The following is a 23,689-nucleotide window of genomic DNA, read 5'->3' as shown; positions in this document are numbered from 1 at the left end:
CGTAGCACCGGCTCCGAAGTGAAGAGGCGTTTGAGGGCCAGAAAGGCGGCTTGGCATTGCTCAGTCCATAGGATTTTTGCGGAGGGCAAGGCAGCCGAGCTTACTTTTCCCTTAGTTTTCAGCAGGTCCGTAATGGGTAGAGCCACTTGGGCGAAGTTAGGGATGAATCCCCGATAGAAGTTTGCAAATCCCAGAAATTGCTGTACTTGCTTACGGTTGGTGGGGGGAGTCCAATCGAGGACGGCTTGGACTTTGGCGGGGTCCATGCGAAGACCTTGGTGGGAGATGATGTATCCCAAAAACGTGAGTTTGCTTTGGTGAAATTCACACTTAGCTAGTTTAGCGAACAGTTGATGGTTACGCAGGCGTTGTAGAACTTCCCTGACCAGAGTCACATGCTCGTCCACAGTTTTCGAATAAATGAGAATGTCATCTAAGTAGACCACCACCCCACGATATAGAAGGTCATGTAGGATTTCATTGATGAGTTGCATGAAGACCCCCGGGGCCCCTTTTAATCCGAATGGCATTACAAGGAATTCATACATTCCGAAACAGCTAGAGAAGGCAGTGAGGTGTTCATCTCCTTCGCGGATACGGACTCGGTAGTAGGCTTCCACCAAGTCTAATTTAGAGAACACACGGCCTTCCTGTAATTGTCCCAAAATATCCGATATTAATGGGATAGGATAGTCGTTGGTCTGGGTAACCGCATTGAGCTTTCTGAAGTCAATGCACAGGCGAAGGTCGCCCTCTTTTTTCCGGACGAAAAACGCGGGGGCCGAGTTTGGGGCATTCGAAGGGCGAATGAACCCTCTGGCGAGGTTTTTGTCCAAAAAGTCCCGGAGGACAGTGCGCTCGGAAGCGCTCATAGGGTAAATCTTACTTTTGGTTAATGTGCAGTCCTTTACTACTTCAATCGCACAGTCTGAGGCCCGGTGGGGGGGTAAGGCATCACATTCCCTAAGGTCGAAGACATCTTCAAAGTCCCGGTATACAGCGGGTAGAGCCGGTGGTACTGGGGCAGTAGAGGTTAATGCTGGAACGGGCGGAAATGGCAGAGCAAAGTTTTGCCGATGCTGGTCGCAGGTGGGACTAGCGAAAGAGATAGTGTTTGTTTCCCAATCAATACTGGGACTATGTCCTTTAATCCAGTTAATTCCCAAGACCACTTCAAATCGGATAGGGGCTATAGTGAAGTCTATTTGTTCCCAGTGGGAACCAATTCCCATTGCCACCCCTATGGTGCGGTGATCAACTGGACCCCCCTGGAATTGGCTCCCGTCCATTTGAGCAAATTGGACGGGGGCGGGTAAAGCCTCTGAGTCGGCTCTGAGTGCAGCAAACGTGGCTTCGCTTATGAGAGTGCGACAGCAACCGGAGTCAATTAGTGCTTTGACGGGGATTTGTGGACCTCCGTTAAGTTGTTGTAAAACTGCATCCACGTAGACGGTGGAGTCCACTTCTTTGATTTTGGTAGGAGCATTCGGTTTGATAGGAAGATCCTGAGAGGTCTGTGGAGATGCTCCATTCACCACAGACCGGAGCCGTTTTTTGACAAGTCGAGGGGAGATTCCAGGTTTAAGGCTGGAGAAATCCAAGGGTTTTCCTCATCCGAAGAGGGAAAGCTGTCCCCCAATGGGGCACTTGTAATCCGAGACCCGGCGGGGTCGTTGGAAGCAGGCAGGGAGGCTGGGTCCCCGGCATGGAGTGCAGAGGGTGTGGGCCTTCCCGGAGCTGCGCTGCGGGTGGCCGCGGTGCCTCTGCGTGGTGGACGACCTCGGGCGCGGGTTGTCGTGCTGGGACGAAATAATTCCTGGCGGCGTGGGCAAACGGCTGCAAAGTGGCCCATTTCTCCGCATGTAAGACAGGCACCCCTCTGAAATCGGGCTTCACGTTCCTGGAGCGGACGTGGGGGATTTCGTGGGACGAGCAGTGGTGCCTTGGGTTGAGGCTTTTGGGTGCCCTTCTCCTTGTGCTTTTGACGGACGAGAGAAATAAAGCGGCGGCGGCTTTCCACTTCCTCGGCTAATAGGATCCAGCCTTCGAGGGTATCGGGATCGCCCCGCATGTAAGACCAGTTCAGAATGTCAGGATGCAAGGCTTCCCTGAAATGATGGATTAGGGTGGTCTTGGGCCAACCTACAATTTTACTTGCCAGTCGCTGAAATTCATCGGCAAATTCCCGAACTGTAGCAGAGCCTTGTTTTAATTGTAAGAGTTCCGTTTTGGCTCTTTCCCCCAGGAAGGGGTCCTCAAACCTCCTTCTCAGGGCAGTCATGAAGTTGTTGAGGGAACGAATCGCACGAGAGCGGGTGTCAAACTGGAGGACCATCCAGTCAGCCGCTTTGCCTGTCAGGAGGGAAGCTACGTACCGCACCCGGCTATCTTCCGTGGGGAAAAGTTGACCTTGTTCTCGCATATAACTGTCCACTTGATGCAAGAAACAAGGCAAAGTCTCAAGAGATCCGTCATACGTAGTCCTCAATTTGAGTTGCTTCCAAGGGCCGGGCGCGGGTTGACCCGGTTGCACGGGTGGTCCGGGCGGAGGAGCAACAGGAGCTCCAGGAGGCAAGGGTGGAGCAGGCACATTAGCAGGTGGTTGCACGGGTGGTCCGGGCGGAGGAGCAACAGGAGCTCCAGGAGGTAAGGGTGGAGCAGGCACATTAGCGGGTGGTTGTACGGGTACCCCCTGACCCGGTATCGGAACGGGCTGTCTCTGAGCTATCAGGGTTTGTTGTAATTGCCTGTTCTCTTGAAGCATAAGTTCCATTACTTCCTGGAGTTGATCAACACGGTCGGAGAGCTCCCGATTCTGGGCTCGTAAAAGATGAACCTCCTCACTTGGGCCACCAGTAAGATGAGGCTTACTGGTTGGAAGCTCGTGGCCCATTGAGAGCTATCCCCATATAAATCCTCGTCTTCAGACTCATCTGAGTCTCGACGTCGGTCAGCCAAACGGCGTGCGCGTTGGGTCGCACGCGACGGGACAAACGCCGGGGAAAAAGTTAGACCTGATAGTCCCAGTACATAGTCCTTGGGGCGCGTGTCCACGTTCGCCTGATTCCTAATCCTTGCTGCAGCCGCCCTGGCTGCTTCCGCCGCCTCTCTCTCTCTTGCGACCCTAGCCGCTTCGACGGCTTGCTGATCCGCAAGAACTTTGGCGTTCTCAAGTCTTAGGGCAGTCTCTGCCGTAATGCGCGGCAAAAGTTCTGTCTCGAGGAGCAAGAGTATGGGGTCAGGTTCCCCGCCCAGCAGAGGTTGTACTCGAACCGCCAGTGCGGATGCCTCGGCTCCAAACGTCGGGGTCAAAACTTGAGCCAAGGTGGCTACCGGGGTGTCCTTTGTACATTCCACAAGGAGAAGAGCGGTGCTAATAGCGACTCGCTTGGCCTCAGCCTGGCAGCTGGCCGCATCCGGGATCAGGGAAAAACCCTCCGGCGGGGCTCCCGCCATGGTAGAAAGAGTTTGTCGAGAAATAAGATTATCCAAAAGTCCAGTTAATATTTGTAAATCCTCAGTCGCCAATCGGGCATCGTCCAGTAATTGATCCAAGTCCTGAAGATCTAAACGAGCATCAGTATCCTCCGATGTTAACATCCAGAGACGTCCTGTAAGAGATTGCCACTGCGCCTGTACCAGTCCCCTCAAGCGGCAAACCTCTCGGGTCGTCCGGAAAAGTTCAGCGATTAAGTCTTGTAACAGAGTAGGGTCCTCTGAGAAGGGCTCCAGGGTAGTAGATCACCTGGAGAGCTGCACAGCTCCCATCCAAGTGGCAGGCGAACCCCCCTGGGCTCCAGCCTGGCTAGGAGAACGGTGAAGATGAGTGATAGCTGTCATAATGTCAGCCCTTGGCCCACAGAACCAGAAATCACCACAAAGTCATATAGAGTCCAAACAGATGGCTTTTACTGATCAAATAGGCATACAGTGCAAACGAATAAAATGACAGCTATGAGAGGCTCACTAGCTGGGAGATATTATAAGGCAGGAAAGGCGGGAGATTACACGCATGAATACAGTTTCCCAGGAGCTGAGTTCCCAGGCCTAGGTATGCGACCTTGGGGGGCAGACAATACAGCACAGAGACAGAGGCAATAACGAAACCGAGATAGCAGCCTGACACTTTATAGAGTCAATCCGTCTCATGAAGCTGCCTTATACTGAATCAGTATTCAGTGTAAGGTCCATCAAAGCCAGTATTGTCAACTCAGACCGGCAGTGGCTCTCCAGGGTCTCAGGCAGAGGTCTTTCACATCACCTACTTGCCTAGTCCCTTTAACTGGAGATGCCGGGGAATGAACCTGCGACCTTCTGCATGCCAAGCAGATGCTCTACCACTGAGCCACAGCCCCTCATGCTGGATCTTCCCCTTTTCCGGCTGCCTTCAACTTTTCCTAGCATGATTGTCTTTTCCGGTGACTTTTGTCTTCTCATAATGTGACCAAAGTACGATAGCCTCAGTTTAGTAATTTTAGCTTCTGGAGACAGTTCAAGCTTACGTTGCCCCTGTCATTTTACTTGCACATTTTCAACCTGCCAAGGAAATGAAGAGAAGTCCTGTATGGCTCCGAATGCTCTTGATCAGTTCTTGAGTAGATTGTATGCTTTCTGGATTCTCCACCTCGCTAGAATCTTTGGGGATGTCTGCATTCGCCTCCTGCTCCCCCCCCCCCTGCACTTGAAGCCAAGCTCTGGTCTCTGGTTTATAGAACATCCATTATCCTGGTCTGGATAATAAACCTTTCCTCGTGCCTTTGATTTATGGGCTTGGTCTACTTCAGCGGCATCTTTGCTTGCCAACTTCGTGACATCGTTCTGGGGCATTTGCGTCATGCCACCCAGATGAAGGTACTGCATGCCAAAGAACTGCAGCAAATGACGTACCACCAGCACAATAAGCCACATTGGGACCCCCCCCCCAATTTGCTTTGGATTTTGAAACCTGTGTTACTAGGTTGCAGTCTTCCTTTCAGATCAAAGTCCTGACGGCAGCCATTAATAGAGGCTGCACTGGGGGGTAAATAGGTTTCTTCTCCATCCCTGCCCTAGGGGTGCACAGCCTTATAACAACTTTGCCAGTTACGCTAAGTAGAAACACAGGCAGCTTCATGGTGGAGGAAGGATAGAGGAAATGGGTCACTAAGGCAGGGTTTCCCCATGTAGTTGTGTTTTAAACAGACTTGGAACTGGGCTTTTGAAATATGGCGGCAGCCTAGTTTTCCAACCCCCTCCTTGCCAAAAGCCGCGAGAGCCAGCGTGGTGTAGTGGTTAAGAGCGGTGGACTCTGATCTGGAGAACCAGGTTTGATTCCCCACTCTTCCACATGAGCAGCGGACACTAATCTGGTGAACTGGGTTGGTATCCCCATTCCTCCTCATGAAGCCAGCTGCGTGACCTTGGGCTAGTCACAGTTCTCTCTGCTCTCACCCCCACCTATCTCACAAGGTGTCTGTTGTGGGGAACTGAATGTAAGCCGACTTGATTCTTCCTTAAGTGGTAGAGAAAGTCGGCATATAAAAACCAACTCTTCTTACTCTTCCTCCTCCTTGGTCTGTTTAAATATGTAGTTGTGAGCTGCACTGGAGGGAGGGTGCAACTTAAAAGGTGTGCACCTTAGAGAAACCATACAAGCTGTTTTCTTTTTATTATTGGAAGTATCTATATAATACTTTTTCAGGGCTTGAGGCAGTTTACAATCAGGCAATGTAAAGCCACAATAAAATATTTAAAAATAAAAGTCTTTATCACAGATAAATTGAATGTTACAGCCAACATATCAGTAGCTTTCCGCCTGCATGCACCTTATTCATTTCATGTTGCTGGGACAATCTATCTTCCTGTATAGCTAGCATGATGCTTCTGATCTTGCTGGCACTTTTCTGGTGTGGCATGAACTCTGACTGTCATTATTGGTCAATGGTCTAAGCATGATGCTTAAGACATTTTTAGTCACAGTGGCAGTAACTGCATCACCATGCATTTATGTATTTAAAAGGTTGAAAGCCACTTTTCTGTTTTAAAAGTAAAGAAGAATACAGTTCAGCCAGAAAAAATCCCCAAATCCTATTTAGACCACTAAAATATAAACCAAGAGTTGAAACAGCATTAGAGAAGCAAATAAAGATCAAAAACATCTGCAGAATCAGCCATTCACACCAGTCTCTTGAGAGGCAAGCATATACGTTTTCTAAATAAAAGCCATGAAACATTAAGAATTCTTTACCTCGAGCCAAAATGAGGAGGACACTAGTACCTGACAAATCTTCCTGAGAAGAGTGTTTTGTAAATGGGGTAACTCCACTGGAAAAGCCCTCTTCTTTGGTCCCCAGTTATTTAATCACTAAAGGCAGACGCATCCAGAGAAAGGCCTCTGACACAAGTCCAGCAGGGTCCTTCATCCTTTGGTCTACCCGTATGTTAATCTTTCCCAGCATGTGAATCTTGCCTTTAACCTTTGTTGTATCAGACTGGAATTTCCTGTGGCTGGCTCTCTTTTCCATTCCTCCTTGTCTGGGAGCTTCGCACAGCGGCTCACAATTCCTGAGGAGTGTTCGCCTGTGCATGGCTCCTTCCACAGCTGAGGCTGGCAAACCCAGGCACGAGGGATCAGCTTTTCTTGCTCATGCTTCCCACTGTTCTGAGAGTGAGAGAAGCCTTCTGAGTCCATCCCCAGGTGGGGCCTGCTAGCTGTTTCCTCAATACAGTGACCACAGGGTACTTTTCAGACTCTTCGGGCTTCACTGCAGCTTAGTAAGGAGATGGTGGGGAAACGGAAGCTGGTTTCCCCATTGGTAGGAATGCCAGGCGCACGTCCACTCTGACTTCCACTCACACTGCAAGAACTGTGTGCCTTTTGACTATGTGGCTGTGCCATGGATAGCTATGACTGGTATGTACCTGCACAGGACACATGGCATTTGGGAAAAAGGAGAAGTAAAGGTGATCAGAGATGAGACTACTGCAATGCCCTGTACTGGAGCGCCCTGTTTCCCATCCAGACGCCCCAGAAGGCCCACAAGTGGGACATAAAACGTCAAAACCTCCCCCTGTTATCCCCCAGCAACTGGTATTCAACCTCTGAACATAGAGGTTCCATTTAGCCATCATGATGTTGATTGTTCCATTTACCCATCATCATATAGCCTTTGGGCATCTCCTTTATGAATTTGTCTAGTCCTCTTTTCAACCACCAAAGTTATTGGCCATTGCTCCATCTTGTGGCAGTCAATTCCACAAGTTAATGAGTTTGTTGTCTGAAGAAGTATTTCTGAATATAGCTGAGCCTAGGGCTTTCTTCTCCCCCACCCCTTTGCTCTTCGGTCTATCCCTTGCCCTGTAGTTTGGCCCTGCTCTGATTGTTTTCTTTGCCCCCAGGAAGCTCACCAAGGTTCTGAACTACTACGTAGGGAATGCAGAAGACGCCAGCAAAACAGAATTGCTTTTTGCTGCTTTGAAAGCCTTGAAGTACCTCTTCCGGTTCATCGTTCAGTCAAGGGTGCTGTACTTACGGTAAGCAAGAAGCAGAAAATGTGGCCGCCTTCTGTGTTTCTCCTCTTTAGTTACTAAGCATACACAGATCTTTTTTGGGCAGTGCTATTACTTGGATACTTCTCCATCCCCTCTCAGTGCCTGTTTCCTACCTCTATCACTCCCAAGTGAGAAAGTTTGGGAAAAAAGGTATATGTGTTTAATATCCCCTGTTTCCAGGCCCAGACTGAGAGAGTGCTCCTGGGAACTGGCTGTACAGTCTATGCCAATGTACACAGAATTTAAGATCATGGGCTTTTAAAAATGTTGTGGGATGGCATGTGCTTGCCCACTCCTCACATGTGGGAGTGCAATCCAAGTAAAAGTATCATCCAGTCCCACCTGCTACTTTTAAAAATATCACAAGAGCAGAAATCAGTACTGTGAAAAACTTCATCATTAATAATATTATCATGAATTGATTATTATTATAGTGGGTAATTTAAAAACAGAAGGGCCGGATCCAATTCCAAACTAAATTGCTAGTTTTCATACCAATCCCTCCTTCCTGTTTCAGACCTCCCATAAGTAATTCCTTGGAGTCCCTTATCTCTCAGGAGCAACATTTTGTGGAGATCAGTGGGTTGCAGTGGTGGGGGGAGGGAGGCAAGGAAGTTCCATTCTGCCGTTAGAAAATTTAGTCTGGATCCAACCCCAAGCTTCTACTTCTTAACATTTCTAAGGGCCATACTAGATGTGGCAGCATCCTTGTATCTTCCACAGGGACTCTGCCACCATTTTAACATGATTTAAAAATGCCATGAGGGCTTGACTGGGATAGGGGCCTGCAGCATGGCAGACTGTGAAGCTCTTGCCACCCCCGCCACCACCACCCCTGGGTTGCCAAGTCCTCCCTCTCCACCAGCGCTGGGTTTTGGGGGGCAGGGTTGGGCAGCTGCACACGATGTGCTTACGTCACTGCCGGGTTTACTCCTCGAAGCGCTGCATCGCAATGGGATGCTTTACCACTCAATGCCCCTTGGGGTTAAATGGTAAAGCGTCCTGTCGCGATGCAGCGCTTCCCGGAGTAAACCCGGCAGTGACATAAGAATGCCGTGTGTGGCCGCCCCACAAAGCAGCCTGATGGATTGGCGGGCAATTGCCCACCAGTTCCAGCAACCTGGCAACCCTCCCCTCCCCTTCTCAAATGTTGAATCAGCTGCCAGGTGAGGGGTTTCAGCACTTGAAAAGGCTCACAGAAGAGGAACAAGAGTGCTTCAGGCCGAATCCAGGTTGGGCCCTTGCTGCATTTTTAAATCACTTTCAAATGGCCATGGCATCTCCATGGTGGACTTGAAAACACCGTCACATCTAGTTTGGCCCTAAGGTGGGCTTGAAAGTGTGTAGTTCTTATGGGATGAAATTTTCAGAAGCTAGAGATGGGGGCTGAGCAGGATTCTGGTAATCTTAAAATGGGCTGAGAATGCTCTGCACAGCTCTATTGTCCTTTGTTAGGAGACGCTGGGTATGATTGGGGGCCACGAGAGAGGTGTATGCATGTCTTAGAAGCTCGGCCTCCTCTACAATGAGGACTAAAAACTTAAAAAAATTAAATCCAACTTCTATTTCAGGTGCAGGGTTTATGCTGAGCATATAAGATTAAAGATGCGCTAGAGCCCTGCATTTAATACCCTATTTGCCTTTGTTTATCAAGGATTTTAATTGAATTCATGGAACGTTGTGGTGCACAGTTTTAAATCTTCAAGGAACTGAGCAAAGAGGCAGTGTGTATTGAGGAACTTTTAATGAGGGTTGGAAGAATTCCCCTTGATATTTATGGCAACATTTATTTCCAAGATATCATTTACTCATTGTGGGAAAGCCCGGATCTTTAAAGCAAGTGGAACTAAGCAGCTCTTTTTCTACAGACAAAACACTAAATATAGAATTAGCTTGTTGCTTCCTCTTCTGTGTCTGTTAAGTGTCTAGGGCTGCAATCTTAAGAACACTTTCCTGGAGGTAAACCCTGTTGAATAAAATGAGGCTTACTTCCAAGTGGTCCTGTTTTGGATTAGTTTCTAGGGGCCAAACTACACAATACATTTGTTGGCAAGGCAAGCCCAAGTTCCCTGGACCCAATTGGCTTTCCTCACATTTAAAAATTAATGTGATACCAATTCAGCCCAGATCTGTGGCAGAGGGGGAGGAGAGCCAGGGAATTACTTGCATCATTTAGGAGCTGCATGTGCTTGCAGTAGGTATTGTGTGATTTGGCCCAAAGTGAGCTCAATATCACCAAAGAAGGGAAGGCCAGAGTACTCATACTTCAAGAGGTGTAAAAAGAAAATGCATTTTGAAGACTATTAACCATGGTGAATGTTTTTTGAGGTTGTAAAGCCATTGATTTTTAAAGACTCCTCAGGATGCTGAGTTGTCTGTCCAGCACTTATTTTTGTGTGGTTTCATTCCAAAATTGTGTGGCTACATTCCATGTCGAGACACAGCACAACTCACAAAGTGATGAGATGAACAATAGTGCTGGCACTGTAATTCAGATGGGGGCAGGTTAAATTTTTTGTGTGGAAATCTCCAAGCCTTTGTAAATCAAGCCCAGCTAGTCTTGACTTTTGCGCCTGGTTTGGAATGTTTTGCTTTGCCACTAGACTCTGCTCCCCCAGTTTGCTCTCTCCTCTCTTTCTCATAACTTACTTTTGTGAAAAAGGTTATGGTGTTAGTGGCGGCTGGTGTGTAAAGCCTCAACATCCTATGGGTCATATCTTGTTGACAGAAATCTGGAAAATGGGGTTCCGTGTACCTGCCTACTCAATGGAATGAGCGGAGAGGCATTGGAAATTTCACATTCCAGGCTTTGGGGGCAACAAAGGAAGAGAACTGCATGGTGAATCTGGGAGGACTGGCCTGGACATTAATGAATATGCAGTTTTTGTTTAATGTGTTGACGTCAGTATATGTCAAATCAAACTTCAATGGATTTACATGCATGAAACTAGCTGGTGTTTGCTTGGCCGGATCTTGACTAAAACCTTCCAAAAGCCAGATAGATCAGGGAATGTTAAGTTTCAATTTGGCTGCATATCAAGCCATTCTCAGGAGCAGTGTACTGTACACAAACAGCACAGTGGAGACTTCTGTTATCTTGACCATGTTACCCAATAGTCACGTGAACCAGTTTTTTCTCCTGCTTTTGAGAACCATCAGCTTTATTGAAAGAAGCCCTTCTGTGACTGTTTTTCAACTGTGGCTGGCGAATGGAGAGTTGGCAATGGACCCTCTTTCTCTTTCTTAGATTTTATGGGAAAACTGAAGATGGGGACGAGTTTAATAATGCGATCCGCAAGCTGTTCCTCTCCTTTAATGTCCTCATGGACAGACCTCTGGAGGAGGCCGTCAAGATCAAGGTTAGTACAAACCTCTTAACCATTAACTGGAATGCAGAACTCCGTTGAACTTATTTAACTCTTGATCCGAGCTCCTTAGCTTCTCTATGTGCAGGAAATATTTATATATTGATTTCAAAGTGGAGCTGAAATTTACCAAAATCCTGTCACAGAAACAAAGGCTTAGTTCTCACTGAGGCGGTAACCTTTTGTTATACCAGTTCAGATTCTAGAGGCGGGTTTGTGTGAATGAAGGTACCTTTATTTCAAATAAAGAATGTTTCCTCCCCAAAGTAAAGTAGCATATCAGGGAAAAGTGTCCTAGCTTAGCATTCACATGTGAGTTTTCTATATACAGAGGGTTTTTTTTTTTTAAAGAGCATTCCTTCACATGAGTTCTGAAGAGGTACAGCCTACTACCATTTGTTTTTAAAAGCCAGCAAAAAACCCACCCATAGGACAGTGTGTGTGTGTGTGTGTGTGCGCGTGCCTATGGGGAAAGTTTGGGTGTTGAGGTTTTGAAATCATTTCTGTCCTCAAGTGGGGAAATCTGTTTTGACTCCAGTGTTTCTGGAAAGATCGGAGAAACCCTAACAAATAATGGATGACCATGGGAGCAGTACAGATGAAGGATAGTGTCCAGCGGATGCTCAAAAAAGCCCCACTCCAATTTGAGAGCTGGGATGAAACATTTCCACTATGTGGAAGCAGCTTTAGTCCCCCCGTTTTCATAAAGTCTTTTGAGTTTACTAGTTCAGTAGTCATAAATGATTCTAGGAGCGTGTGCCTGTAGTATCATTGTGCTTTTAGGAATGTGACAAAAACCTACAAGCTCTTCTTTCCCTTCAGGCTTCAATCAAGTTATTGGTACAATTTATTTTATATTTCTTTCTTTCCTCTTTGGTATTTTGTTGCCCCCCACCCCAGATAGCATACATGGCTACAAGATTATTTCAGTAACCCACCCAGATTTTCTCCTCCTCACAACAACTCTGTGGGATAGTTTGGACTGATTGATATTGACTGGTCTAAGATCACCCGCTGGGCCTTATGCCAGGGGATGGGGTAACAAGGATACTATATATTTATATATTTATTTCCTACATACTTATCTCACTCTGTCACAGGCTTGTGTGGTAGATTAGGCTGAAAGCGGCTGGTCTGAGGTCCCTCAGTAAGTAGAGAGAGAGAGAGATTTCTTATTACGGCATTAGCCGGAAAAGATACAAACCTTGACAATAAAACCCATTACATGATAAAATAATCTGTTTGTAAAAAATACAGGTAAAATTATATCAATTAAAATTAACCTTATTAGCACTAATAACCTTTTCAGAGCAGATTTTAATTGCTGCCGAACAATATTTGGCTACCTGTAAATAACATAAGAGGACCCTCAGTAAGTAAGTTTCATAATGACTTGAGATTCGACTCCAGGTCTCCCCAGGCCTAGTCCAACATTCTAGCCACCTACACCACACTGGCTGTCTATAAGGTGTATTCATTTGTCGCTACCAATAAGTACTCAGTATTGAGATCTGAATTTGGATCTCTCCAGTCCAAATTTACCTGTTAGTCTATACCGGCTCTCCAGTGCTCTGTTGGGAGATATATGCACCCATGATAAATAGCACCCTATTGTGTGACTCATGTCCAAACTGACCCAACTCTTTAGCATGAATGGAATAACTCAGAATCCTCTTCCTCTTTGTTGTATCTTACAGGGTGCTGCTTTAAAGTATTTACCAAGTATCATCAATGACGTCAAACTGGTATTCGATCCAGTTGAGCTCAGGTAGCTAGAAAGAATGTTGTTTTCCTTCTTGAATCTGGCAGAGCTACTAAAACATCTGGGAAGTTTTTGAAACTTGTTCTGAGCCAAACAAAACAGGGGGGAAAAGATACAGGAATAGGCATGAATTGTTTGATTTTTTTCCATAAAAGGAAGTCCCTCAAGAGTTTTCAAGGTGCCTCTTACAAATTGGGGGTGGGGGAGACTATAGCTTTGTAATGCGGTTATGCCAGTCTGACCAGGGCAGAAATGTGTTCTTGACATAGTAAAGGTTCACAGTAGCCTCTTAAGCCTTGATGAAGGAAAGAAAAAATGAGAGAGAGAAAAAATCTCCATCCCAGTAGTTATAATCTACAAATCCCATCTAGCTATTAGAGATCTGATGCTAATTTGTGTTTAAATATTACTGAATCAATGGTGAAAAGCTAGACTTGAATAAAAACCATTCTTTCTGTGCCCAACATTCTACTTTTCAGCGTTCTCTTTAGCAAGTTCATCCAAAGCATCCCTGACAACCAGCTTGTTCGCCAGAAACTGAACTGCATGACCAAGATCGTCGACAGTGACCTGTTCCGTCAATCTGGTGGGTCTGTGAGCTGGCGATGTGAAACCATAAGTCTGAAATTAGTTTGCAAATAACAGTTCAGAAGTTGGCGTGAATCCTAGTTGGCCCATTGGGCATCATGGCAAACTGTGGCTTGACTAGTCCAGAAATGGAAGAGGGAATTGGCTCGGATTAGGGGAGGAGGATTGAGTTTCCAAATCACAGCCATCTCAACTGAGGCATTCTGCATGCAATATTTTATGAGTAAAACCAGGGAAAGGGTGGGTCTTTCATGCTTCTGACTGCACTTGGGGTTGCCAACTCTACCCCTCCACCCTCCTGCTCTTGTCATGCCTCATTTCAATCCCCATCTCCCTGGTACACAGCTCAGTCAAACCGGGCCAGTTGTACCACTGGGACTTGTTACATGGGTGCAACATTATGATCAGTCCCTTGGTAATACATAGTGGATTGCGTTGAATTTCCTTGTGCCTTGTAAGCCTGCAGAAGGGCTATGCAATTTATTATTATAGTATTTTTTGTTTTGTTTACAAGTTTTTTTTTTTTTTAACTCAATAAAATGGTAAGTTAAAGGGGTGGGGAGGAAGAGCATGGCCCAAGCCTGATGCATTGATTCTCTGATTCTCTGTATTATATTTCTTGGTTGTTTCCCAGAGTGCCGAGATGTTCTCCTGCCTCTGCTGGTCGATCAGTTAAGTGGGCAGCTGGATGATAATTCCAACAAGCCTGATCATGAAGCCTCTTCGCAGCTCCTCAGCAACATTCTTGAGGTTTTGGATCGTAAGGAAGTGGTGAGTGAATGCACAAATGTGGCTTTTCATAAATAAGCACATATGCAGAAGAATGAAAAGTCTCATTTTTTTGTCTATAAAAAAAATGTAAGTGTCCACAGACGGGGCTATGTGGAGAATTCGATAAATTAATTATGTGGGTTCTGGGCTGATTCCACACAAGGTTTTTTTTAACACGGTAATCATGTTGCAGGTGCAATTGTTGGTCAATCAGCACTTGAAATGGAGATTCCAGATGGTACAGATAAATTTGTTTTTTCACCATTATAGGACACTATTTTGTTTTCATACTAGATGCTCACAGCCCTTTCCTTACTCTTATCATGCAACCATCGTGATTCTCTGCCCACCCTTTAAAAAAAAATGGCTTATGTGTAGCACTGCTTGAGAATAGTGCGATTCTACACCCTGCTTTAAAAAAAAACACATTCTTTCAGTTTCAGCAGTGAACAAGAAACTGTTGTCCACTGGTATTAATTCCCCTGTCACATCTCCCTATATTTGGGCTCCAAGGGTGGGCCAATATGCTCCCTCTCTTTGTGTTGCAGTATGGTAGTGACTAAGGAGCCCCGTGGCGCAGAGTGTTAAGGTGCAGTACTGCAGTCAAAAGCTCTGCTCACGACCTGAGTTCGATCCCGACAGAAGTCGGTTTCAGGTAGCCAGCTCAAGGCTGACTCAGCCTTCCATCCTTCCGAGGTTGGTCAAATGAGTACCCAGCTTGCTGGAAGTAAAGGGAAGATGACTGGGGAAGGCACTGGCAAACCACCCCGCAAACAAAGTCTGCCTAGAAAACGTTGGGATGGGACGTCTCCCCATGGGTCAGGAATGACCTGGTGACTGCACTACAACCATTGCCATGACCTCAAAATTGGTTTTGTTTTTTTAAGAAACCACATGCAGTTCACTGTGAAAATGTCGAGGAAGGGGGCATTTCCTTTAATTCAAACACAAAGTGGACCTTCCCTTTCAAATACAAGAAAAAGATCATCCCGACGTCATGCTGGGAAACACCATTTTTTTCCTGGTTTTAAAAAAGTAGTTTTTGTGGAAAGAATGGGCTGTTCACGATTTGGGTAGGCATAGAGGACGAAGTCATCTGGAAACAAAAAATATAAAACATGTGAGTCAGTTAACTTGAAACAGGGAAAGTCCTCTGTGTGGAATCAGCCATGGTCTTTACTCCGTCTCACATTTTGGGTAACTCATGCCTTTTTTACACACATGAGAGAATGACGTGATAAAATTTGAGGTGGGAGAACAGACTAGCCCATATCAGACTTCCAAGAGTGGGGTCACACTCTGTTATCTCCCACCCCCTGCCCCCGCAAATAGAAACCCAGAACAGCAGGCAAAGAGAAGGGGAGTAGGAGACTTCTCCCTGCTGTGCTAGTTTTCTGATTGCATGGATTTTTTTTTAATGCGAAAGAGTATTTAGAACTGGAATGCACCCCCTGGAGCTCTCCATCTGACACCTTCAGCGTTCTGCCACCTTATTTTCCTGCACGTGGCCTCGCATAGAAGCGGCTATGGAGATGAAAGCGAGCAGTGTTTGGATCGCTGGCTGGGACTACGCAGCACTAAACCATTTGAATCCAAACTGCTGCACTGTCTTGTTCAACGTGCACGTCTTGTGCTGAAACCTTTTTGTTTTGCCCCAGCCTCGCGCAATTAATATCCAGCCGGCCTTCTCCTCCCGAGCCCCAAGAATCCCTGTGAAAGGAGCGGGGCCAAGCTTCTGCCTCACCAGCTTGTGTTTTGCTTAATCTCCTCAGGGCCCCACTGCTGTTCACATCCAGTTGATTATGGAGCGCCTGCTGAGGAGAATAAACCGGACGGTGATTGGAATGAGCCGACTTTCTCCTCACATTGTGAGAGCTGTTTCCTAGAGTCCGTGCTTGCTTTGTTCGATAAGTGTCCCTTTCTTCTGTAATTCTGCAGTCTAGCGCCCATCTTGCGGGAGCACAGACAGCGCATGGGATGCCGGCGTTTTCTTGAATTGCTTTTCCACCAACTTGTGCCCATAGTATATGCTGCCCAGGAGGAACTGGAGCAGGACATAACAGCTTAACTGAGTCTTGGCCAGTTTTCCCAGTTAAGATCTGGGAATTCTTTACCTCAGGCCACTCTACATTATCACGTAGGCACCTCATGGGAAGGCCTTTATTTCAAAAAGCAGGGACGTGACTGTGTCGAGGGACCAAAAATATATCTTTCTGTTTATTTTATTAGGGCTTTTTATGCCACTTTTCTCCCCAAAGAGAACCAAAATGACTTATAGAAATTTCCAAAAGAACCAATTTAAACAATATAATTAACTAAACAAAGAAAACAAGCATATCTTAGGAGGGCCCTGATTCACTGGGCTGGTTATCATGTAGGCCATACGCCACAGCTATGGGCTAAGAGCCCTTTGGCTCTTACTTCTTGATTTGGTTCTTTGGCCATACCCAGGCTTAAGTACCTAGAAGCAGAGAAAAAAACATGCTCATTCCAGGTGGTACTCAGCTGCTGCTAGTGGGATCTTCTCTATTTCCTCCCCTCCCTGTCCTATAACATAGAATGTGGTCCAAACCCAGTTAATGATGGCCAACAGTTTCAGGATGGGCAAAAGGAAATATTTCTACCCATGATAAATTACAGTTACAGTGGATTGAAAATATATCCCACATTGGCAGTGTGAGCCAATCTGGACAGCTCCACTAAAACTGTTAAGGGTTTTGTGTGTGTGAATGTCAAGTCAGTGCTTTGGACCAGGGATTTGACAGCTACAGGTTTTACGTTCTATCCCCCCACCCCACCCCTGCATTGTCATTCCTTGGTCTGATTTAATCATTGACCAATACAACCTCATTGTCTTAGAGCTGATTCATTGAATGCTATTGCTTACCAGTGATGGTGCTGTTTTAATTAAGGTTTTTGCAAATAAAAGAAATTGATGAAATCTCTTTGGTTTCCCCCTCCCCCTTTTCATTTCCAGGGTAGTTTTGTGGCATGCATGACAGCTATCTTGAGGCAGATGGAGGATTCCCATTATAACCACTACATCAACACTTTCAAAACCAGACAAGACCTTATTGTGAGTCTGACTGAACTTGAACTGGGCACTTGGGGGAGGGCAGCAAGCCAAACCATGGAAATTGAGTCTGTAGCTGTGTCCTGGGGGGTGGGAGGTGTCAAGAAGTTGAGGTCTCTCAATTTCTTGGATTTCATGATTTTTTTGGTTCAGGCCTGGGAGGCCTATGAATTTTGTGTTATTGGAATTTTAGACCAGAAAAATAAGTTTCCTTTTGAAAACTGCTTCTGTTGAGGGAGTAAGCCCCAGCTGGTGCTAGTTAACCTTTCCCCTTTTTGGAATGCAAGGCCGTGCATTGCAATGGTAATTAAATGGTCAGCCATCATGACAATGTCCAGGTGCAGGTAGTTCTGCAGGCTTCCTCACCTGAACACATCTCTGAGTGAGTCAGCAATTCTGACCAAGCGATTAATTAACAGCTAAGTGCTTGCGTTTTCTCAATTGGCCTCTATGAGCTCATGCCACTGAGAAAAATAATATAAGGACAAACCAACCCTTGAGAAAACTATGCACGCTTTGGGGTGCACAGCAGGAAGGCTGTGCTGGCTGCATCACAACCCATTTGATTTTGGCCCTACGGGGAAACTCTGGTCAACTTGACCTGCTTGGAGAAACCTTTTGGACAACCTTTTGAAACTCTTGAATGCTGGAAGCATCTTTGGAACTTGGTAACTATAAACCTGATGCAAGAAACCTTTGCCAATCCTTTTGAACCAAAAAGGCTTTTGAATGTATTAGCTAGTTATGCTAAATAGTTTATTATTTTCTTGCTTAACGCTTCATGACTTTTTCTTTCCTGTAAACCAACTTGAATCTTATAAATAAATTGTTAGCCTTTAAATGGCTTGTGTCTGTGATTTTGGGATTCCAAGCCTAATTCTAAGTGCCTTTGTGTGAGTGTAAAAACCACCTACCAAAAACCTAAGACATTTTGGGAGTGTAATCTTTCCCTGGCAGGCCTCTACCTTGCAGGGTAAGCGTTGCACTCAATTTTGGAGTGAGTTGGGAGAGGATTGCCCTTATCTTCCCCCTGGAGCTCAACCTTTTGAAAGGGCTGGTGGCAGCTACTCCTTGGACTTGGGGCGAAAGCCTGGAGTTCAAGGTTTTGTCTTTGTGGGAAACTTTTGACCAAACCAAAGCAGCCTCCAACTGGTGGAGACAGGTTGGGGAGCTCTTTGACAGGGGGTTGTCAGTGTCAGTCAGTCTGGGTTATGGCATTGTTTTATGTTCCAGCATTTGTGAGGTTATTTCCCCCTATAGCTGTGGCGTTTTGTTGGTGAAGGGTGCCCTCCAAGGGGTAGCACCAAAGGCAGTCATCAATTCGGGGCTGGAACAAAGGTGGGGGGTAGCATCATTCTTGGGTAAGCAGGAGGCCTATTGGCATTTGTAGGTTTCATTGTTTTTACTATAACAATATAATAACTAATGAAATGTCAGAACTTGGAGGGGCAATCAAATAAGATTCCCATTCTCAGAGGATGGAGCTCCAGTGCCTAACCACTCCTAGAACAAATTATGCAAATTTAAAGACTCAATCTTGCAAGAGAAGAAACATCATGCAGATTTGCTTCATGTGCATAATGCATACCAGCCATAGCATTCAGTTTTCCTTGATGTAGAATTTTGATTCCCTGGGTCCAGAATTAGAATTTTGTGTCACGTGGAGTACAGATTGGCCCTGGTTATACCCCTTTTTCTCTGTTTCTTTATGTATTTTTTTGATCATGAGTTCAGCCACTGGCTGGCTTAGGGCCCACGCAACCAGGGCCAACATTGTGACATAGCAAATCAATGTGGCAGGGTAGGATGGTAGTCCAGGGACCAGCATGCGTTTAGTTCACTCTGGAAAAAGAGATCGGGAATGGTCCTCTGTTCTTCCACTGTGGAGCTCTGCCAAAGAGCTTTTCAAGGCTTTGACTTGATTTGGTCTGATGAAAAGTTGGCAGTTTTGAGGCACTGGGATTGGCTTCCAGAAATGCAGGTGTTGTTTTTATTACCGTAAAGGCCACATGACATATTTGCAACTAAATCCCCCAAGCCGTTCAGACCCTAGTCTTGAGGTTGAGTTTCAGTATTTCCACACCCAGATCAAGTTATTCAAAAGTTTCTGTTTAGTGCAGATGATCTTTGCAAACAGTGTGGGAAGTCAGTGTTGGGAATACTTGGATCTTCTGGGAGATTTTTTAGGCAGCCGTATGCGAAGAGGACCAGTTGGTTTGATTCCCTGTTTGCCACTAAAGTCAGCTACAGTGTCTTTCCATGCGCCTGTCAGGGATTACTACCTTATACTGATCCTTGTAACCATACACAGAGTCTTTAGTCTGGAACCCAGTAGTACAAAATCAGAGCTGAATCCTGGGAACTCTAACTGAATATTGTGCTAGTCAAAAAGGGCAAGAGTCCAGTAGCACCTTAAAGACTAACAAAAATATTTTCTGGTAGGGTATGAGCTTTCGTGAGCCACAGCTCACTTCTTCAGATACAGCTAGAATGTGAATCCATCGGTCTTTAAGTAGAGGAACAGTATGTAAATGTCAATAGCAGGCTTGATTGGATTAGGTGTGATATGCAGAAGAGTCTGTGATGTCCAGGGGAGAGATGGGTGTGGAGAAATCAGCATTGGTAATGGGCCATATTGTGCATACCTGTAAACTAGGGCTGTGCACACACACAAAAATTGGTAAAATTCGGGTTCGAGTTTATTGGGCTCGATTTTTTGGGGGGGAAACCCGAAATAAGCCGAATTCCCATAGCTGTAAACATGGGAATTCAGTTTTTTTCCAGGTTTCCCAGCTTTTCACAGCTCCAGGGGGCATTTTTGCAGGTAGATGTCCCAAATTTTCAGGGTAGCTTGAAGGGACTCTCCTTTCAAGAACCCCCAAGTTTAGTGAAGATTAGGTCAGGGGTTCCGATTTTATGGGGTCTGGAAGAGGTCGCCCCCCCTTCCTCCATACAGAAGCAATGCAAAGCTATGGGATCTGTTCTGGCAGCAACAGACCAAGAAAGGGATGTTGGGGTGGTAGTGGATTGCTCAATGAAGATGTCAACCCAGTGTGCGGCTGCTGTGAAAAAGGCAAATTTCATGCTGGCCATAATTAGACAAGGAATAGAGAATAAAACTGCTACTATCATACTGCCCTTATACAAATCTATGGTGAGACCACACCTAAAATATTATCTACAGTTCTGGTCACTCAAACCTAAAAAAGGATATTGCAGAGCTTGAGAAGGTGCAGAAAAGAGCAACCAAAATGATCAGGGGGCTAGAGCAACTGCCCTGTGAGGAGCGGTTAAAGCGCTTAGGGCTGTTTAGTTTGGAAAGAAGGCAGTTAAGGGGAGACATGATAGAGGTCTATAAAATTATGCATGGTATGGAGAGAGTGAATAGGGAGAAGCTTTTCTCCCTCTCCCATAATACTAGAATGTGGGGTCATCTGCTGAAGCTGGAGGGTGAGCGATTCAAAACAGATAAAAAGGAAGTAGTTCTTCACACAACGCATAGTTAAATTGTGGAACTCCCTGCCCCAGGATGTGGTTGGTGATGGCTTCCAACTTGGAAGGCTTTAAGAGGGGAGTGGACATGTTCATGGAGGAGAGGGCTATTCATGGCTACTAGTAAAAAATGGATACTAGTCATGATGCATACCTATTCTCTCCAGGATCAAAGGAGCATGCCTATTATATTAGGTACTTTGGGACATAGGCAGGATAATGCTGCTGCAGTTGTCTTGTTTGTGGGCTTCCTAGAGGCACCTGGTTGGCCACTGCACGAACAGACTGCTGGACTTAATGGGCCTTGGTCTGATCCAGCATGGCGTTTCTTATGTTCTTATCACCTACTGCGTTATTCTGGAGATGCTAGGGACTGAATTTGGGACTTCCTGTTTTAAAAAGCAGCTATTTTCCCACTGAGCCACGGCCCCACCACATTTTAATGCTGGGATCTGGGTTTTGGGGTTGTTGTTGTTTTCTTCTACAATTTTCTGGGTTTTATTCTTTACCTGACAGCTTTTTTGTTTCATTTTATCCTTTTTTCTGCTGATGGGTTACTATGCTGTGTGGTTTTAATTTGCACCCAGATGTTTTGGAATGTAGTGTGTGTTGTTTAAATCTGTTTTTTTTAAGGTTTTTTTTTTTTTTTGTAAGCTGCCCTAGATACTTAAGTAAAAGGGCGGGATATGAATACAGCAAGCAAAACAGAATGAAATGCAATTCAGACTGCTGCTTAGGGAGGGAGTTCTCAGCTGGAATTAGATCCAGGCATGATGGATGGGAGCCTGACTGCCACCTTCCCCCCGCCCCCATGTCCTTGGAAATGTATTAAATTTTAATACTTGTAAAGGCTGTAACTATTATTAACCCAAAGCAGTGCAAAATTATATGAAGTCTGGCTTGTATTGGGTATTGCAAAGTGACAGATTAAAGTGAGTTGGTGTTAGAGTTGGTGAAACCACCTCTGTTAGTCTCCGTAGCAATAAAATATGGTTCCCTATTCACCATTTCCTAAATCAAGTTATGAGTCTGAGCATAACATAAAAAACCAATAAAGCATCTCTGCTGTATAAAGCATATCAAATATAAAACCATATGTCACATTTCATTCCCACCCACTCATTATGCTGTCATGGGTTGGCAAGTGGGGGAGGAAATGAAATAGCCAATAAAGTTGTCTAATCTGTTCTTCCTGCAAAGAACAAATTACCTTTTAGGGCCACCTCCTGTGCAAAGACAGTATGTGTACTATAAAAGCGGGTCTTCAGAGTTGCTCAGATCAGCAACTTTTGAGCCTGACCAGGAAGTATTTAGAGGGCCACTCATAGCACTGCAACCTGTTGATGCGAAAAGGCCTGCTTCGCTGGTCAGGCTGGTCTTCCTTTGGCTATTACTGTGTGGTGACACATAGGCTGTGCATCACAGAAATCTGTAGTTCAAGACCCTCTGACTATCATTTGTGTAAAGATAAAACAAATCCACATTTGGGATGTCAGAGCAACACCAGAAAAAGTGGATTCAGCATAGTTGGCTCTTTCCCTTTATTTCCAGCAGCAAGCTTCTTGTGGAATGTTCTTACTTATTTCAAAGGCTTTATGTATGCCTTGTTATTTTAACAAAAACTCACTACATGTACGCTACCAAGATCACTGTTGCTGGTAGACAGTGATAAGATTTGTTTGGGATGGGGGTGGCAGGGAGCAAATGTGTAGAAATGTATGCCATACATAGATGTGCTCACCTGGATGTTCTTGGGTCTAGGGTACCACATCCTTAAGTTCAGCACTGTGACCCTTCATTTTAAATGACAAGAGATTTCCCATAGCGTGAAGCAGAGTCTGCAGTTTTGTTGCTGCAGCTTAAGCGCTGAATTCCTATCATCTTCAGAATGCCGGCAAGTGGAATAATTAGGTTTGGCTTTGGCTACTGTGCTTTGTGGAGTGCCCTGGGTCTGCTGAGCAGTGTAGCCACATACGGAAAGCAGGTGTTTGTGACTGTTTGAGGTAGAAAGGGTTGGCGCTGTTCAGCTGAGCAAAAAGCAACAATCAACCCTGGATTAACAGCGAATCCTCTTGTTTTTGTTGTTTATTTGTATGTAAGACCCGCTCATTTCAGTGGGCATTTGCTTCTTCGCAAATGTTCGTGGTGGGACTGTCGACTGTGAAATCATTTCCTGAACATTCTCTCCATCCAGGTTTTGCAGAGGCACCTTTTCAAAAAGCTGTTCTGAATCAGCGGGGGCTACCCTGACCCAAGAAGCCAAAAGTCTGGTTCAGCCCATTGCCCTCTGCATTTTTGAAAAGCAATCAGTCTTTAATTTCCCAGGCCAATGTTCTTTTGGAGAAAGACCAAGGGCTTGTTGATGGAGCAGAACATAAACTGAAAATGGCTCATTAAATCAATCATGTTTCCTGTATTTGCTTCAGACGGTTACTTGAGAAACTGGTAATTTTGGAGCTGACACACACCGGCTGTTCGGGACAAAACATTTGTCCAAGAGTGGCTACCATAGCTATTTTGTCCATAATCCCACTTTTTCAATAAAACCCATAGAGGTGACTTTATTTTTTAAATATTTTTATTGCGTTCAGGGGCCACAGAGCTATCTCACGAGGGGTCTGCAAATCCATATGTGTACTAAGCACTGTCATGAGATCTTCTCCATCAATAGACACTAATAGTACAACTACTTATCGGGGGAGGGGGTGCTGCCAAATGTTTGGAGATTAAGAGATCCTCACACTCAAAAAGGTTAGGAACCACTATGTTAGATAAAAGAGACACAACTGTAGTCTGATTGACATAGTGTGTGGCTCTTGTGTACAATTGGGATCCTGTAGAAATGTCAAATGTCCAGTGTCCCTTTTGTATTTCATGGACTTTTGGCCATGCAGTTTGCAGTGTAGCTGTGTACACAAGGGAAGGATAGTAGCTCAATGTTTTAGGCTATTTTAATATATGTTGGAATGTTATGTGAGCCGCTCTGAGCCCGGCGTTTGGCTTGGGAGGGTGGGGTATAAATAAAATAAAATAAATAAATGGTAGTGTGCACATTCTGTATGCAGGCATGCTCAAGTCCTGGTGTCTTCAGTTTCAAAAGCTCTGATG

At 45.5% G+C, this 23,689-nt stretch overlaps 1 protein-coding gene across 2 annotated transcripts in view; it reads left to right on the top strand.

Annotated features, from left to right (window-relative positions):
* DOCK5 (dedicator of cytokinesis 5) overlaps positions 1-23,689 on the top strand; it is a 143,439-nt gene that overhangs the window by 84,474 nt on the left and 35,276 nt on the right. For both annotated transcript variants that reach the window (XM_056860411.1, XM_056860412.1), the window contains 7 exons: positions 7,378-7,512; positions 10,778-10,889; positions 12,593-12,663; positions 13,137-13,243; positions 13,880-14,016; positions 15,789-15,884; positions 16,994-17,092. In XM_056860411.1, the coding sequence (XP_056716389.1) occupies positions 7,378-7,512; positions 10,778-10,889; positions 12,593-12,663; positions 13,137-13,243; positions 13,880-14,016; positions 15,789-15,884; positions 16,994-17,092 (757 nt within the window). The remainder of the gene's footprint in view (positions 1-7,377; positions 7,513-10,777; positions 10,890-12,592; positions 12,664-13,136; positions 13,244-13,879; positions 14,017-15,788; positions 15,885-16,993; positions 17,093-23,689) is intronic.

Source organism: Euleptes europaea, chromosome 14, assembly GCF_029931775.1.
Source record: "Euleptes europaea isolate rEulEur1 chromosome 14, rEulEur1.hap1, whole genome shotgun sequence".
Classification (NCBI taxonomy): Eukaryota; Metazoa; Chordata; class Lepidosauria; order Squamata; family Sphaerodactylidae; genus Euleptes; species Euleptes europaea.
The sequence above is the reverse complement of the archived record's forward strand: the minus strand, read 5'-3'. Positions and strand labels throughout refer to the sequence as shown.